General features: G+C 43.9%; 2 protein-coding genes and 1 long non-coding RNA gene across 8 annotated transcripts; 2 read left to right on the forward strand and 1 right to left on the reverse strand.

Moving 5' to 3' along the window:
* Nucleotides 1–1036: 1036 nt before the first annotated feature.
* LOC117855762 (potassium channel KAT2) lies at nucleotides 1037–5832 on the reverse strand. 4 transcript variants are annotated; one of them, XM_034738137.2, is made up of 11 exons: nucleotides 5588–5832; nucleotides 5292–5507; nucleotides 5045–5200; nucleotides 4917–4974; nucleotides 4505–4822; nucleotides 3867–4106; nucleotides 3665–3763; nucleotides 3537–3569; nucleotides 3349–3450; nucleotides 2549–3176; nucleotides 1037–1533 (listed from the first exon to the last, which is right to left on the reverse strand). In XM_034738137.2, the coding sequence occupies exons 1-11, from the start codon at nucleotides 5701–5703 to the stop codon at nucleotides 1421–1423; spliced, it is 2079 nt and encodes a 692-aa protein (XP_034594028.1). In that variant the 5' UTR covers nucleotides 5704–5832; the 3' UTR covers nucleotides 1037–1420. The 4 variants fall into 4 exon arrangements, with proteins under 4 accessions (XP_034594028.1, XP_034594027.1, XP_034594029.1 ...); XM_034738136.2 differs by having other exon boundaries at nucleotides 3271–3450; XM_034738138.2 differs by lacking the exon at nucleotides 5292–5507 and having other exon boundaries at nucleotides 3271–3450; nucleotides 5045–5101.
* On the forward strand, nucleotides 5370–7023 carry LOC117855765 (uncharacterized). Of its 2 annotated transcripts, none has more exons than XR_004640567.2 (3): nucleotides 5370–5510; nucleotides 5597–5843; nucleotides 6621–7023. It is a non-coding gene; the product is annotated as an uncharacterized lncRNA (long non-coding RNA). The 2 variants fall into 2 exon arrangements; XR_004640566.2 differs by having other exon boundaries at nucleotides 5375–5515.
* Nucleotides 7024–8211: 1188 nt separating this feature from the next.
* LOC117858967 (phospho-N-acetylmuramoyl-pentapeptide-transferase homolog) lies at nucleotides 8212–13727 on the forward strand. 2 transcript variants are annotated; one of them, XM_034742128.2, is made up of 8 exons: nucleotides 8213–8406; nucleotides 9051–9131; nucleotides 9214–9428; nucleotides 11259–11709; nucleotides 11805–11869; nucleotides 11941–12134; nucleotides 12523–12731; nucleotides 13240–13727. In XM_034742128.2, the coding sequence occupies exons 1-8, from the start codon at nucleotides 8281–8283 to the stop codon at nucleotides 13420–13422; spliced, it is 1524 nt and encodes a 507-aa protein (XP_034598019.1). In that variant the 5' UTR covers nucleotides 8213–8280; the 3' UTR covers nucleotides 13423–13727. The 2 variants fall into 2 exon arrangements, with proteins under 2 accessions (XP_034598021.1, XP_034598019.1); XM_034742130.2 differs by lacking the exon at nucleotides 9051–9131 and having other exon boundaries at nucleotides 8212–8406.
* Nucleotides 13728–18314: the final 4587 nt, after the last annotated feature.

The raw sequence follows: 18314 nt of genomic DNA on the forward strand, positions 1-18314 counted from the left end.
CCCGGCACCCGGCGTCCTCCGCGCCCGACGGTCGAGTTTCACCTCGAGGTGCAGCCGCTTTCCCCAATCATCCCCTAACCTGCGGTCACATTTTGTGGAACTTCGGGTCTGCATTGCTTACTTCCTGTTTGCTATCTTGTGGTGTGTGAGGTGGATTGATCCCGTTGGTATCAGATTGGATGATTGAGTCTGCCTGTAGTTGTTGAGCCGTTCGAGTTCTTCTATGGATCTGTTTCGTGTAGGTTCAGGGTGGAATTTTTGGTTTGTAGCTCCGATTGACAGTATCCGGGGTTGCACTCTGGAAGATGCTTGATCACTCGAAACAGTTACTTTGATCTCTGATTTTGGAACCAAATTAATATGTAATTTACATGTTTGGGGTGTTCAGGTACTTGTTATGATCTCCCACTACTGCTACTGTTTTAGCTGAAGTTCATATTCGAAATACTAGTTGTTTTGCATCTCACTTTGGCAAAGTAATCTGGACAAATTTTCTCTTCAGCAGTAAAAGCAGCTCATCCGACCGCTGACTTTGTGTTTCAAAATATAGCATAGATTTTCTAAATAAGATCCAAAGCACTAGAGTTTGTAGTTGTTATGCACTGATGTGGTTGAGGAATTTAAGTACGTTTCAGTTGATACAACACTGGGTAGCAGCTTTTATACATAGAAGTGCAAATGCTGAATTGTGGCCCGGTCCTCAAATTTGACTTATGTGCGGTACTTTTCACTTGCATCCTGTTCCATGTGGTTTTATTGCTATGTGATCTACAATTTCATTCATAGGATGGCTGATTTTTTTTTCTATACATTTTTATCTGATATTGATTACTTAAACCAAGGTTAAGTCTGCAGAACAGAGCTACTATAACTTTCTTCATCTCTCTATAGTCTGTACACTACTTCCCTAAAAAAATGTAGCTCTGATTTTCTCCTAAGTAGCAAATGTTCTTCATAATTCCACCAAGTTCCACAATTATGTTTGCCAACATCAAAATTTTGCTTTTTAGGTAGTTCCTATGACATAGCTCACGAATAGCTATAGTAGTTTATGCTGTACTACCTTCATAAAACGAAAATTACAAAATGGTCTTAAGAAACTTTTACATGCACATGCAATGAGTAAGATAGAACTCATGCAGGGACTTGCATCAATCAACATTTGGCAGAGATCTGGGAAGTCTGTGGCTACTTCAAGGAATTTCAAGTAGGCAACCATGATCCTGGGAGGCCTTATTGCACTCTTTGTTAGAACTTGAGGTTGAAACACAGAGAACATGCGGCTATGGCTCATAAATGGGTAAAAACCGTGCAAGCGAGCCAATCAGCAGCCACTCCTCTAGTTGTTGGTTTTCTAGAGGGGAAAGGAAATGTTGCTCTTTGCGTAATTGATGTCTTTTATGATGCGAAGCTTCCATAATCAAGACTCCATAAGAAACAAATGGTCACCATCTCGAATAACTGTAATATCTTCAATTTCTGCAAATTCTTGATTTAGCAGTTTTGTGGGACAATGACCAGCAAACTTCTGACCTGCACCATAAAATTGTAGGATAAGACAGTATGGTATTGACTGTTCTAGTAATTTTTCATTGATGGTATATGGGACTAGGCATGGGCACCCCTATCACACTAAACCAATACAAATATAGCTTAATATTATAATGAAACAATAAGAAACTGGAAACTCATAAATCAGTGTCGACTTCGAACAACCAATGCTGACTAGTTGTGTGGTGGCAGTTGGCGTGCAATACCACATGTGTCATTGTACCATAAACTCTATTGAAAGAAAAAAAAAACCTTTTGGTGACTATGCACAGGACCTTAGTAATCTGGCCGCTGCTCGATCTGTTGGTTAGCAGCGTTGGTTGATTAGGGTTGATCGTCTCATTCTAAAATGGGCGCGTATGTAATTTAAGTCCCATGGTGGGTGTGTGGTGTGCGTTTCTATGGCTATTTGAGCCTTTTTTTCTCCTATCTTAATGCAATGATACACAGCTCTCCTGCGTATTCCACAAAAAAATGCACAGGACCTTGTGCTTTAGCAATTGGACATAGCACATTACCCACTCGGTTTATTTTGTTGATTAAAACAGTGTTGAGATTTTCAGTTATCTTGGTTATTTCTGATTTCCTAAAAAACCTTTAAACCTATTGCATACTGAGATTTAGTTCTGTGATAATGAGTCAATCTTGCACAACTTAAACTTAGAATGTTTCTTTACCACACAGTAAAGTTGTATGCAGCGCAGACTGCAGCCTGGCAGTGGTTTTTCAGATCAGTACTTTGTCTTACTCTTACCATTTTGTATTTACTTTGTTCAGAAACTTTTGATTTTTGTATATAATGGAAATCAAAATACTCCAGCAATAAGCAATGTGAAATCTAGACTCTCCTAACATATTGCAGCTGGAAGGACTTCTCAAGGAAGCTCCAACCCTTTTGTACTTAGAACATAGAAGTCATAGCTCCTTTTGGACTTCTGCGAGTTCTCCTATGGATGGTGATAATGGTAATAATGTGTATGAATTGAAGAATACTTACTAGCTACAGTGAATAATTCATCCATAGATCCTGGTAGATTTATAACTTTTGCAGGGACCCTCAAATTTGTGTTCTTCTGTGAATACATGTGAATCGTCACTCTTTTATTTCCTGAGACCACAGAACCACCATCCTTATCCGAACGTATGCCACCACATGTGCACTTATCAGTCATCTCCTGAAGGTTCCCAGCCACCGAGAACGCAAGCATCTTACCTGGGGTAGTTGACTGCCTGATTTTTGCGTGTTCCTGTGTGTTTTGCATAATGACATGGGCCTTTTCAGATCCTGTGATGCTACTGTCAGTCAACATCTGTTGATGAACGTCTGTCTTGCCTTTGTCCATACACTCCACACACATCATTTTTGCAGGAATATGTTTTTCGATGCCTTCACCTTCAGCAAGCAAATAATTGTTTCTGTTGAATTTACTGTATTTTGCAGTCTTATGAATTGGTCCATGGCTATCTATTTCTTCAAGTTTTTTTTTACAGTGCTCATCTCCGCAACACAATGTCAATCTTCCTTTTCCTTCTGATTCACTTTCTTGACTGACTTGGTTGAAGGTGAAATGGCTATTGTACTTTCTGAAGTGTTGATTATGCATTCCTACAGATTTCCCTGTTTTCTGTCAAACGATGGATGATAACATTAAATTCCTTTTCTGCATAAACAAGTGAATTATATAACATAATATCATGATTATATCAAATAATAAACACCTGAAATATATTGTTAAGTACAATTTGTTTGTCTTCTTTGTTATCCTCAAGAATTGATTTTAGCACTATTGTGCTCACCCTCAAGAGTTGTGAAACTTTGGTTGTACAGACTGTAAATGGCTGGGGAACATTGCAGAGAGCCCCGATTTCACCAAATATTTCACCAGTGGACAGTACTCCCTGAACCAGCAGTTTTTAGTTATGCGCTTTAAATTCTTAAATGCTCTTTTTCATTAATGTAAAAATAAACATGTGATCGTTCATACTTTTTCAACCCCATCAATCTCAATCCGCTCTTCCTGGCAAAGAAGGTAACAAAATGAATAAATGATAATATGCTTGGATTTAGATACTAAAGAAAAATGGTAACCATCAAAACTATAGATGTACTGACCACTGCTCCTGAAACTAATATGTAAACATCTGTCGGTGCTTCATTTTTCAATATGACAAGTTCTCGTGGTGGAAAGTACTCTGCTTCCATTGCAGTGACCTGCAAAGAAAGGACAATTCATGAGCATTCATTTGTTTTATATTTATCATATACATTCTTTATTTCCTCTAGCATAGCAAACTAGTTTTCTTGTGCTTCATACCAGTTGGAGCATGCAAGTAAAGGAAACACCGCGAAAAAGATAGACTTTTTCGATGATCGGGAAGAATAAGTGGTATGCTATGCTTGATCGAATTCCCTTTGGGAGACTGTCCAAAGTTTCCTTCTGTTTGAGACCCTCTGTCTTATACCTTAGGCAGATATGAGCTAGCATTTCATCTCTTATGCGTTTAGGTAACTGATTTCTTGCAGCAAACTGAGAAGCAGCATGGATTGTGTCTCTCTGCAGCATCGGAGAAAGGAAATATCGTGAACTGATGATAACATTGAAACAAAAGATAAATCTATGAACAATTCAAATATGTGTAAGTGCATGTTATGAATGGAGTTTTAAGTTTTTAATTTGTGTTTGCTGTACGTGCATGATCGTAGAGTACTAAACAATTGGAAATCTAGGCATGATACTTACAAATGTAGAGAGAAGGTAATATTTTTCTGAGTTATCCTGGCATATAGTACTTGGGATGCATATGCTTTACAATAGAATATCAGTCTAACAATTGAAACCCTTTTTTATTTATTTTCTACTTCTGTCCTTTTGCTTAAGTTATACAAAGCAGTAATATCAACATCACCGGAACTATAAAAGGAGTAGCTGCTGGTGTTTGGAAGGGAACTTACAAAATTTCTGGTACGGCAACTTCCTTGGACAACCAGGTTTGTCATGTTACCTATGATGTATGCTGTCAGTCCCAGGTTAAAGAGCATGTAGCACGTACTGAATAGCATCTCTCTTGGATTTTCTGCATGCAAATCCCCATAACCGGTTGTTGTGAGCGTTGTAATGGACCAATAGATTGATGTAACATATCTAACCCATAGGCTCTCTGATCTGTAGTTTGGTATTGCTGCTCCTATCCAGGTTCTTGCTGGATTGGGGTATCTATCAGCTATTAAGTAATTGAAGCATCCTGAACAATGTACTGCAAAAAGAGTAACCTGCAGAATTTACTCAAACATACTGAGTAAGTTTCTTCTATGAAGGCATCATAAGTTGATTTGTTTCATCTCTGAAGGGAACATACACACTTACAGAAATTAGTTTGATGCATCTTGTCCAGTAGTAGTCCAATCTGATATCCTTCTCAAGCCTTGAAGAGATGCTTTGCCCTATTAGTTTTTAGCCATCTTATTTTCGAGTTTTGAAATAAAAATTCATACCTGGCAAATAAAGCACTGAGGCGTCGGAGGCGCCATAACCGAAGCATGTTAAGCATCCTATAGGCAAGACCATTTGCGCGCTTTTTAAATAGTAGCCCAAATGATTGATACGGAATTGTTGAACAAACATCAAATATGAACCAGGAGGAGATATATCTGCATACAGGCTATTCTCAGTTTCATGGCAATTGTTATTTTTAGTGCATGCTTCTAGTAGGTATAACATAGTTAAGATGGAGATGCTGACCTAGCTGCAATCCTTTTTGGATTATCCACTAGAAGATACGACTTCTGATCCAGATATGCTATAAAAAAAGTGAGAATGATATCTATTGCAAAGAAGCTATCGATAATGTTCTCAACCAGAAAAAGTTCCCATGAGAGATGTCTCAGAAATGCTAGTTCAAATGGGCAGATCCATGCTGAGTAAACAACAAGCACAAGCAAGAACGTCTCCCAGATTCTGGTAAGGTATGCCAAGCAAGTATGATAAGTATTACTGTACTCATTAACAAGAGTTGAAAGTAAATGCAATGAGTTTACCTGTAACAGGGATCATAAGGAGAAATGATGAATTTCCTCAACTTGATAGATTGGTTTGCTCTTGCTCCTAGAGATGGGAGTAGATCATTGTGGAATATATTGCTAACATCTTCCATGGGAGTGTTTAACTCAAACAATGATATACCAAGCTTGATATCCGTGTACTATTTATGTTGCAGAGTGATGGTTGTGGATGCTCTGCATAAATAGGAGTTTGGTTCGTCTCCAAGAAAGAATAGGATCAGTAAAGATGGAAGTAAGATATTTGATATAGACTTCATTAGAAAGTGACATTTTTTTTCTCTTTGTTTCTGTACAAATAAGTGGTCTAGGCTATCTTCTCGTGGTTTTTAGTAGGTTAGCTATGAATGGTGTCTACCAGTTTTCTGTGATGTATCACCTTTTTAGACGCGATGCACAACTTTCATTGAGTGGCCGATGGATATAATCAGACACTGAAAATTTTTTAATGTTGCTTTTGAAGATATAATAAACTTTAATTCGTTTATTCATTGTGTTTGTAGGGGATTTTTAGTAGCAAAAGAACGTTGTTCACAATATAAATAGTTCAAATCATGCTTTTCTACCTACATGAAGGCATACCATTTTCTATGACCTATGTGATACGAAATCTGTGCATGGAATAAACTGGGAAAACTTCTGGCATCTGAAAAAGGAATGTATTAAATGAAATATTACATCTGCAAATTTATATTGATATGCAAGCTTAGCACTTCTGATTTCTGGTTATGATTCATGCCACAGAGGTCTGAACTTGTTAGAAAGAAGGTGGAATTCTTGTAATTCTCATCATAAATAACTTTTTTTTTCACACAAGCTATCCTATGAGTATTCTCGTTAAAATGGCAAGGCATAGGAAAAAGGGGATTAAATTGTATCATTTCTTCTTCGCAAATTTGCATGTGCTTTCAGTTTGTGTCCTGCTGAGTAACTACTTTCATGCACCTATATTGCAATGCACAGCTATTATTGGAGCATTGTTTTGATAACCCATGCTTATTTTTCTTTGCAGGTGTGCTGATTACAGAAGAATTCCCGAAAGGCTGTGTCAATGAAACTGTCTGACAACTATAATAAAAAAAGGAGGTTCCTTTCTAGAGTGTGAAGAAATTGCTCAGGTTGCATGAATTTAGTTTGGCCTTCCTCACAAGTCGCAACCCACCCGCTGCCTTCTAGATGATGATCTTTTGTCACATGCTGCCTGTGAGTTTGCACCTTTGCTAGAAGCATGGCTCAAGACTTGGCTGACATTTGTTGTACCTTTTACTTCATCACATGTAATTATTTGACTTCTTTTGTTCCTTGCGTCACCCTAAGCTTTGCTAACTCGTGATCCTGGGTTCTAGAGCTGAGCACCTGGAAATGAAAATGTTGATTGGTGAAGAATGGAGATAACTCATGGGGTTCTTGCCTCACTGCTGCTAAATTGCACCTTCCCTGTTATTACCCAGCAATATATCCTACTAGATTATGTTTCTCTTCTATAAGTTGCACTTTATTGGGACTCTTGAAAACGAAGGTAACTGGCTATTTATCAAGACCGTGGTAGTCATATTTTTTCTTGATGGAAAAGATTGAATCAGGGAAAAACATAAACCCTTTTGGCCAGATCATGGCATCAACTGAGGGCAAACAAACATAAATCCTTTGATCCTTTCGGCCATGGCATCAACCGAGGGCAAACAAACTGCTCCACCCTGACATAGTTACCTTCATATCGGGAGCTGCGTTTTTCGATCGTATTAGTACCTTTTGTCTTTCTTTTTTCTTTGCTCACAATCAGGCTGTTTGATTTGAAAGCTAAAGTTGCCAAATTTTGACAGGTTTGGGCATACAGCATACACCTAGTAAAATGATGTGGATTTGTCCATTTTTATTTGCATGAAAGTCTCGATTCATTTTCTTGTTTACTCTTGTTAGTTTCAGGCTTGTTTTGGTAAATCCAACGAGATGGGACTGCAGATGCTCCAGCAGCTACCTTGTCCTGGTTTTCCCCGCAGCTTGTCATTTGGCTTCGCCTTGACGACATCGTATAAAAAAAATATAGAGATGGAATATTCTGGCATAGAATGCAATGGGAGCTCTCACATTCTTTCTTTGTCGTACATCCTTGTTTTTCTTTTCCCCCAATTTTAGGAGAAGACCATGACGACGGCCATCGTCTGAATTGTTCCATGGGTGAGCGCTGTTCCTGCATCGCTGGTTAGTGACAAATGGAGACTTGATCGTCGGCTTAAACCTCCAATACCATTCGGCCGCTTGGATTTTCCTATCACCGTTCACCAGCTTGAGGCACAAATGCTTGTGGCGGAATCGGTTCGGTGAATCTAACCTAGTGAAAAAGTAAATCGATCACGGGCAAACCGCAAACACATAGCACTACAAATCTACAATTATATCTTAAATATTTTTAAAAACTCTTAAATGGATCATAATTATTAATCGCGATCCAATTTTTTATATAACCTTGGAATGGACGGATCAGTAATTCGAAGCCAAAGCTGAAGCAGTGCGCCTCGTGCACCCACCAGAACACCGGGGCAGTCTGGGTCAGCGGTCTATATGCACCGAGTCCACGAGGCTCCTCTCCCTCGAGCCCACCGATGAGCATCGCCATCGCCGTCGCCGTCGCTGTCTAAAAATACCTACCGATCTCCGACTAGGTGTCCACCATGGCTTCTCCCGCGCACCCATCAACCCACCGCCCGCGATTCTGCTTCCGGCGGCCTCTCCGCGCGCCGCCGCCGCCGCGGCTGCCTCTTCCCTCTTTCTACTCCCGCCGTCCCTCGGAAGTCCAGGTGAAGTTGCAGATCTCTCGCCACCTTTTTTTCCCCCCTCTCCTCTTGCTAGCTTATTTCCTCGTGATTTCCGCCTCTTTGATATCCGTGGAGCCGTAGTGCATGAATGAATGCGCAAGTCCAAGTGATCTCTGATATCTCCGCGTTTTTCGCACTGCTTCACATTTCAGCGAGGTTGTTTGCGTAGTTCGATTTGATGCCATTTGATTCAGAAATCCGCTCGGAATGGTCATGTTCTTGCTTTTGCGAAAAAAGTTCCGTAGACCTTGACGTCGGATTTTTCTCTTAGGTACTTGCATGAACATTACTTGGCTTGTGAGCGGTAGGATTTGGCTTGTACTTTAAACCTCACGTGATTAGTTTCTGTTTTCACTAAGGTGGCGTTTGGGAACTGGGAAATGAGAATTGGGATAGTCACAGTTCTTGTTTTTATTTGCCTGCTTCGTGGGTCCCACTACTAACCCCATCCCAAACCAAAGAAAAAACAAACAAAGAAAAGGGATAAAATCTGATTTCCCTTTCCCCTTCCCACCTCTTCTTATCCTATCTGGTCTGGTTTCCCTTTCCCTTTCCCATACTCTATCCAAACACCACCTAAGGGGGAGTGTTTGAAACTATGTAACTGATCCCAGTCGCTTCTACAGGTGTCCCAATTCAGAAGCATAACCTCAAGAACTGCACGAAGGCGTAATCCGGTTCAAATTATTACTACAGCATTCGATGATGTACTGCGATACTTCTCCCCTTCGAGTAACAATGGTTTGCTATGAAGTAGCTTGTTTAACAATTTGTAGTGATTTGGTGTAGGATCCTGGGGACTTCTCGTTGGCACATGATGATGGAGAGGAGGATTTTGGTGTTGTTCCATATTCAAGTGAGAGTGAGTGGAGTGATGAGGATGTTGTGTTGATCGCATTCGGGGATGTTGAGTTACCGGTGACTGGCAAGAGCCGGGCTGAGGGAGCGTTGACTGTTGTTGCCCATAGGTTCGCCACAATTGACAAAGGGCATAAGAAGAGCAAGTAAGTAAAGTAGTTTTTTTTTCTTGACAATCCTATAAACCAGAGGTTGGGGCATATATCACCGCTTTTCCTCTCTTTTGTTTAGGGGGAAAGGGGGTTTGTAGAGTAGCAGTTTTGAATTATTTACTTGGCAGTGGAAGGAGCATAAGTGCAATTAACTCAAGTTCTTGTATGAACAAAGTAGTGTACCAATATAGGAATATGGCTATATGTTAATTCTTTTTGAGTAAAATGCACCATATGTCCCCGAACTTGTCTCGCTGTGTCAACCAAGTCCCTAAACTTCTAAAATGCATTTGAGGTCCCTAAACTATCTAAAGGGTCCATCTAGGTCCGAAACGCGCCATGTGAGCTTCCGATGCCGACGTGGCATACCACATGGCGCCATGCTGTCAAATATATACAAAAGCCCCCCCCTAATTCCTATCATTATTCAGTCCAGGTCCTCTCTTTATCCTCCTCTCCTCCGCTCCCTCTTCGGTGGGATCGGCGACGCCCCGAACTCCCCAAGCATGCTGGTTCCGCTTCTCATTGAAGAATACATCCTCATTGCTATCCTCCATTTCCTAGAATGACAACGAGCTTGGTGGATACAAGAAAGCTTGAATCCCATGATAGAATAATTGATGTTTGCAACTTTAGATGAGGCCGGCGACGACCTCAACCCCAGTAGTGTCGCCCTCCCGCACATCCCACCTACTCCGCTCGTCGGCTGCGCCGCCGTAGCTCGCCGGCGCACATCCTGACCGCGTCATTTGCTCGGCATCGCCGCTCGGCGGCAGTGCCATCCGCTTCTCGTCGTTGCTTCTCGCGACCTGCAATGCTCGCCCGCTCGTGCGGTTCGCTGACCGCACCTCCCGGCCGTGTCGCTCGGCCGCCGTCGCGTCTTGCGGCTCGCCGGACGCGTGATTGCCACGCATCCCGGCCGCATTCGCTCAGTTGCTTGTCGACCGCGCCTCCCAGCCAGCAGGCCGCGTCGCTCGGCCGCCATCGCATCTTGCGGCTCGTCGGCCGCGTTTCTCGCCGGCGGCCTCCTACCTGAGCCACCTGTCCGCGCTGTCCGCTCACTGGCCCTGCATCTCGGCTGCATTCGCCCACAGTCGCAACTTGCGGGACGCGCCGGCCTCTTGAGTCGCCTGCCTGCGCCATCCGCTTGCCGGTGTGGACCTTAGCGGAGAGGTCCACGACCGTAGAGGCAACCTCGCCTTGGCACTCCAGAGGCACCCTGAGCTCTACACGGTGCTTCTGCAACTTCGCGGTGGAGGCCCCGCTGGCCGGCCGGCCGCCGCGCGGTTGCAGCCACCGGGCGCCATGGAGGAACGAAGAGCAGGAGGAGATCCAATAATGGTGAATGGGGTTGATGTGGACCGCTGAGGGTTTTTTTATTATGTTCGCCAACATGGCGCCAAAGTGGCATACCACGTTGTCATTGGAAGCTTGCGTGGCATGTTTTGGACTTGGATGGACTCTGTAGATAATTTAGGGACCCAAAAATGCATTTTAGAAGTTTATGGACCTAATTGACACAACAAGACAAGTTTGGGGACCGGTGGTGCATTTTACTCATTCTTTTTCATGGGATGGGTGCATAGCATTTATTGAACTATCCTTGGATGTGGTATGTACTATGAATATGGAGTACTAGTTGTACAATAAGGGCATATGCTACTATCTTCCAGGTTAATATTGTCCCGAGGGAAATTATGTAGTTCCTGTTTGTCGTGATAAATGGAACAGAAAGAAAGTCATACTACAAATGTGGACAGATAAGATTTTTTTTACAGCTTCATTAACTAGATTCTGACAAAAGTTCTTTACATTAATTCCCAGAACTCAACAAGGGCTGATGAATAATGTTGGACTGGTTGCTTTCTTAGCAATGTTACTTTTATTTGTCGACTGGTGTTCTTGGAAGATTGTTAGACTACCCCTGGACTCTTTTTACTTGACACGCCCTTTTTTAATATCAGCAGTTTTATCAGCACTTGCTGGATTTCTATTTGCACCAGTCGCTGATAGCTTGAAGATCCAACATTTCCGGAGGAGAGGAAAATCTGTTTCTCCCTCAAGTAGAAAGCCAACCCCAGCAATGGGAGGATTGTTCTTTGTTCCTATTGGTATTTTTGTTGCAAGAAGAGAGGTTGGTTCCAACTCAAATGGAGTTAATGGAGCAGCTATGATTACCCTCATATTTGCGATGCTTGGGTTGCTTGATGATATCTCAAGTCTTGCCACAGATCGCAATCGTAAAATACCACAATGGATAAGGTTCTTGGTTCAGGTATGTTGTTCTTTTCCAAAGTGTGGATCTGCAAATACGACGTTCTTTCATATTATGCTGAATTTAACTTTGAAACTATCTTGTGTGCTTTGCAGATTGTCGCTGGGACTTACTTCTCTATCTGGTTGGGTTCTGCAGATATTTTGACACCATATAGCATGTAAGCATACCAGTAACTTATATATGCCTTGCTCCATCTACTGCTTGACTGAATTCAATTTATTGATGAAGGAAATTTTTGGTTCCTCTGCCTCCACCTCTTGGCCTTGCATTCATGGGAAAAGTTTATTTGGTTCTGGCTGCTACATGTTCTCTTTCCATGGGAACAGCAGTAACACTGGTTGATGGTCTTGATGGCTTGGCTGGCGGTATTGCTGCTTTAGCACTCATAGGACTGTCTGTTGCTGCTCTCCCAATCTGCTCTGGTAAGCTTGTTGAGCTATTTTGAGTATATTGACTATTCAAATTTATTAAATTGCTATAGCATATTATCTTCTGCTTGTGAAATATGCCAATTCCAAATCCTATGTTTAACTTAGCCAATAGATTTTTTAGGTTCTATATTCCATCAGCTTAATATTAGTTCGGAGCAGTAAAAATGGAAGAGTAGAAATAGTCCTCTTTTGTGAAACTGGCATATGATATGATGCTTTTCCTTGCACATAGGGGTCTTCTAGATGAGAATTATCTTGCGAGTTTGTCTAATTGATCTTGCAATTATTGTAAATTGATTATTAAAAAGTAATTTAGTATTTGATGTTAGTTTTTCCTTTTCAATGTTGTAACATGATTAGCTTTGCATAATTTCTGCAGAGCTCAGTGTTTTTGGAGCATCGATGTCAGGTGCTTGCACTGGCTTTCTTTTTCATAACAGATACAGAGCCTCAATAGTCATGAGCCGGGTCGGTTCCTTTGCACTCGGAGGAGCAGTTGCTGCAATTGCAGCATGCAGTGGAATGTTCCTTCCAATGTTAATTGCGTGCAGTATCTTCTTTCTTGAGCTACTGTTTGCAACGCTGCAGGTGTGTGATTCCGTTCCTTCATTTTCTTCAATAGTTGTAATACTAAATGTGATCATGCTTCATGTTATCCTGTGTAATAATGGAATTGAAGATGTTGAACAAGGATGTCATAAGAAAGCCATTTTGGTATAGATTGCTACAACCAGTGAGCAACGCAACTTATTACAAACTTAACGAACCTAACTTATTTTATATATATATATATATATATATATATATATATATATATATATATTTGTGTTGCTTCTTCCTAGTAGCTACTGCAAGTTAAAGTTATTATTGCTTTCACATATCTTTCTCGTTATATCATGAATTCTTATTAGTTTGCATCACCAGATCTTATATGGAGCATAAATTGTGCAAGTTATGTTTCTGGTTTACTCATAATCAAGGGTGCTACTATCAGAATTCAAATATCATTGTTCCATTTTGTTAGCACTTCTGTAGTGTCATGACCTTCTCAATTTAGAACATGACTGTAAGGTCTGTAATTTCTATTCTGCCTCAGGTTCCTTTCCGTATGGCTACAAATTCTTTCCGTGGAACAAAAATATATCCGCTGCGAATTCGTCCCTCACATTACTACCTCAGGCTGTGGGGCATAAAGGAACCTTATATTGTGGCAGGTGCATACATGATATCATGCTTCCTAACTCTGGTGGCAGGATACCTTGGCCTTCTTTCAGCATAGATGATGGCTCAGTTGCCATTCTTTTATTGTTTCCTGTTTCAGTTGTGTGATACAATATATGGTTTACACGAATGCCAATTCTTTTATTTTTTGCCAAGGCTGTGGTTCATTGATATAACTGGATAACTGATATACTAGAGGAGAATTATAGACATAGAGTGAGGCTTGTAGGATCGTCAAAAAGGAGCCGTGCAGTGACGCCTTTTGTGTTGTCTTACTTGAATGTAACTGTTTTTCGAGAAAGGGAACAAAATGTAACTTGTCTGTTAGCTTAATTAATATTGTTACAGAAGATTTTTTTTTTCCGACGAACTTGTTACAGAAGATACCAACGCTGAAATTTATTTATCATATATAGTAACTTAATTGTAGTTGTTTCATCAGCGTGCCTTGATTGAAAGAATGAAATGTTTTTGAATTTTAGTCGGTTGAAGTTTTGATACATGCTCTGCCAAGAAATACAGGTATGGGCCGCTTGATAGGCCCTAAGGGCGCAGGTTACCTGTATGTACACTGTACTGGAAGCACTGTTGCTCCTAATCAGTGAACTATTTTATACTTAAAAGGATATGCACTGGCATATCAGAGCTTGATTGAAGTTGGAATTTGAAAATAAAAATGAGAAATGCTACAGCTGTCTAGGACCGAACTTGTATGCCTGTAAACGGTAATTGCGTGGTTACCATTTCTCGGGCAAGATTCTGGTAGTTTTCTGGGAATTTTTCTACTGCTAGATTCGTTTATACTATGTATCCAGACTGCTGTATATTTCTATTGTTTCCAGTACTTCATCGTGTCCCGTTAACTTATTCCTAATAACTGTACCTGTCAGTTGTTAACAAGAACCTGGTCCATAGCTTCCATTCTTTTTCAATCCTCCAGCTCTGGATCAGCTCTAGTGTCACCTCAGAAACCATCTGCTCCCAATCATTGCATTGTCACCTTGGCAGTTCAGCCCCAAGGACCGGAAGTGACGTGTGCATTGCATCCAGGCTGCTAGAAGCTGGGCAATGTCGCTTTATGAAATGGAGATCGTGATGTCCAAATATTTTTTAGTCACGGGACTGGTTTAATTTAATTTAATCCTCTTATTCTGCAAGTTATAGTACTGCAGCTATGATCGGAGGGTGTTTTCTTTTTTTTTTGTCCTTTTCTTTCCCGAGGAACCATGACTTTGGCATACGCATTGCAAATTTGCAATCAGGTGATGATGCTGTGGTGACGACCCAGGCAGGCGATCAAATAAACATGGTGGCCTTGCGATCTTCTTCGACCTCCTCTCTCGTCAATCGTCAACGATGACCTTTTATTTGTATATACTGTATCATAAGCAGCCGGATCGAATGCAAATCTGACAGGTCAGAAAGGAGATCCGGATCCAAATAAGCATTGCAGCGTTTGGATATAATAGTAGTGCAATGCGTGTGCTGCTTTCACAAATCATCGTTCATCACAGCGGCGGCACAGGGGCTATTGTAATGTTGCTTTATGCAACGGAGAACGTGACGTGCAAACATTCTTTTAGTCACAGGGCTAGTTTCATTCCATATGTTATACCACTACTTAAAACAAACACTGCAGCTAGGATCAGTGGTGACGACTCTCAAAGTAAAGTACTGATCGAGAAAAGCAAAAAAAAATATGATGGCGTTGGGATCTTTTCTTCAACCCTGAGCGACTTCTCTCTTGTACGTCATCGACGACTTTATGTACTGTATTATATGCGCATCCGGATCGAATGCAAATCTGACACGTCAGAAATGAAGGAAATCCGGATCCAAACAAGCAACGGCCAGATCGTTGCAAGATCAAGCGACTTGAGGTTGCGTTATCGCTGTCCACGCACAGGCACACGTAGTAGCTACTAGCTAGCTAGCCTTGTAGCCATACGAGACCTCACATTTCTTCTTTGAAAGACAATATATATATACGACCTCACACATATAGATATACACTAGTAATATAATGCGCATTGTTTTCTTTTCCATTTTCGATTGAGGGCAACAATCCACGTTGCTTTCGAAGCGGCAGCGCACGGGAACGCAACGTGGGAACCACTGCCAGAAACGTACGTACGCGCGTGGTGATGGCGAGGTTGGCTCGCGAGGTTGCCATGCCAGGACGCACGGGACGAGAAAAATTAGTGCACGATCATTGGATAACCGGCGGATAAGATTTGGATCCCGATCCTGGCCGGCCGCCAATCGAATCGGAGTGTTTTGGAACTTTGGGTCTTCGTCGTCGATCGAGCAGGCTATACGCGCGAGAAACACTGACACACTTATGCAAGGATTGCACATACACACTTATTTGGTAAATCTCTTGCTATCCATAAAAAAACCACCGTGCATGTGCCGTGTTCTTCCCTCGTCCTCGTGCACACAAACTGGAACGAGACTGCTGCACGAAACGTGCTCAAAAAATGGCTTGAACTTACCTGAAACATGGAGATGAGGACCGAAGGGAATGCTGATACCATCATTAAAACTTAAAAGAAACCTGATCCTCTCGCTTGTAACTTGACGCCTCCGATCCCTCCAGCTATATATGCAACTTGTGATGCTATTGGGAACGATACAATACAATCGCGACGGCGCACCAACCGTGCTGTCAGCTCGTCATCAGCCGGCCTCCATGAATCTGTCACTGGACTAACTGACTGTCGATCGTGGGCGACGACGGTGGCACGTTACCAACAAGAGAGGTGCCACGCGACACGTACCGCGCGAACGGCCGTCGATATCACACGACGTACGATGGGCGTGGCCAACGACCTCCGCGGCGCGCGCGGACAAGGCAGCCGCCGCTGCGCGGTTGGACTTGGACGCTGGCCGATCGATCAAACCGCACGCGCGCGCGTGCGCCGCCGCGTGGTTCCTCGTACGAACGGATTCGTCGGGCCGCGCGTTGCTTCCCGGGGGTGGATCGATCGAGCAGGACCGCGACGTGGTACGGGCTCATTAGGACCGGAACTGTAGTTGATTCCTGCGGGTACGCCGGGTAGTACTGTGCCCACTGCTAGTCCACATAAGTACCAACCGGTCGAGGTCTATCATCAAGTGTCATCATGGGACCAACCGCTAAGCTTCTCTCTAGTCCAATCCACAAACGCGCGAGGCGGAATGGGTCGGTATCCCGTTGGGCTGGCTGACTGAACAACGACTTCTGGAACATTGACTCTGGACGAGCCGTCCGCACAGGTCGGATACGGATCGGAGCTCCTCCTCGAGTCGACTCCAAAGAGGTGCCGGCGCAGCGCAGGCTTCCGGACGTCACGTGCCTCGTTGAGCCGTTCACCGAGCGCTGATCGCCAGACCCCGCCGGTGCACGTGCATCCTCGCGCGGCTCGTTGCCTGAGGGCCTGATTGGTTATGGTTGCTTATTTAAGCAACTTAAGTTGCTTATTTTTAGCTCTAGGTGTTTGGTTTGAGTTGCTTATATGATTGCTATTGACATATTTGCTCCTGCCATCCCATTTTCCTCTACCCCTAATAATTACCCAGCTCCTCCTATCTGGTTTGGGTTGCTTATCTGGTTCCCTCCATCCCATCCCGCGGGCGGCCGGCGGCGGGAGGCGGGCGGCGAGCAGGCGGCGCCGTTGCGCCGGCCGCGGCGGGCGGGAGCGGCGGCGAGCGGCACGGAGGCAGGCGGTGAGCGGGCGGGAGCGGCGGTGGGCGGCGCGGAGGCGGCCGGCGCAGCGGCGGCGGCCGGCGGAAGCGGCGCCAGGCAGTGGTGATGGGAGAGAGAAGAGAGAAAGGGGAGAGAGGAGAGAGAATGAGGGTAGGAGGAGTAAAGTGCCCCCATAAGCAACCATAAGCAACTCAAAAGTTGCTTATTTGCTTATGCATAAGCAACTTATAAGCAACTCTATAAGTCAGAGTGTTTGAATTATAAGTAACTTATTTGCTTATTTTTAAGTTGCTTATGGATAAGCAACCATAACCAGGCCCTGACTCGTCGCTTATTCGCGTACGCACGCACGGCTAGATTACTACTGGGGCCCGGGGGCCAGACGAACGAACGGTCCCGCGGCTACGGCGCGCGGGTTTCGGGCGTTTTGGGGCCGGGGGGCACGGGCCAAGCCTCATCAACCAGCGCGGCCGGCGCGCTCCAAGGCGCTTCGGGCGGGCGCGCGGCATCGGCAACGACTCACCACCCGCGGATACGGCGCGATCGCGTGGGTTTCGGCCTTCGGGCGTTTGGGGCGCGGAGGCACGCTGGCACGGGGCGAAAGCTCTGATCACACGGCGCGTGTTCTGCTGTGCCCAGCGCCGGGCCGCGACTTCACTTTCCCAAGCAGCGCGCCGAGCGCCCGAGCCCTGCTGCTGCGCTTGCGGCCTCCGGGGACAACGAGCTCCGATCGAGAACAGCAAGGGCGGCGCGCGGCATCCGGCAGGTTTGCGTTGCGTGCGGTCGCCGCCAGTGGCCAACACGTGAAGGGCGTGAAACGCGGGCAAAAATCCCATGCGCAACGCCAATGAGGCCATGCCGCCATGATGATGGCCAGAACGCAGAATCATTGAGAGGAAGAAGCGAAGGGAACACCGGAAAGGGGAGATGGTGATGATTGGTTTTGCTCTGCTGTTCATCTCATCTCATTCCAGGCAGAGGCACCTGGACACATGGGCCGTCCCGGCGACCACGTGCTCCCGATCCTACCGTTTAGATCTCGGGTCGGTAGTTACAATAGAAGTGGTCCAGTGAACAGCCGTGCCAGCTGAAGCCAAAGGTTGCGGACCTGAGGTTTTCCCATTGTTTTGCCAAGGAGCTTATCCGATTTTCAGAGTTCCACGGTGATGGGCAAATAGTGCAAATGTACAAATGTGCCATCCTTTCCCGACTTATGCAAGAGGACAAGTGGACAACATAGCTCGGAGGAACCTACCTCCAGC

This window comes from Setaria viridis, chromosome 5, assembly GCF_005286985.2.
Source record: "Setaria viridis chromosome 5, Setaria_viridis_v4.0, whole genome shotgun sequence".
Taxonomy (NCBI): domain Eukaryota; kingdom Viridiplantae; phylum Streptophyta; class Magnoliopsida; order Poales; family Poaceae; genus Setaria; species Setaria viridis.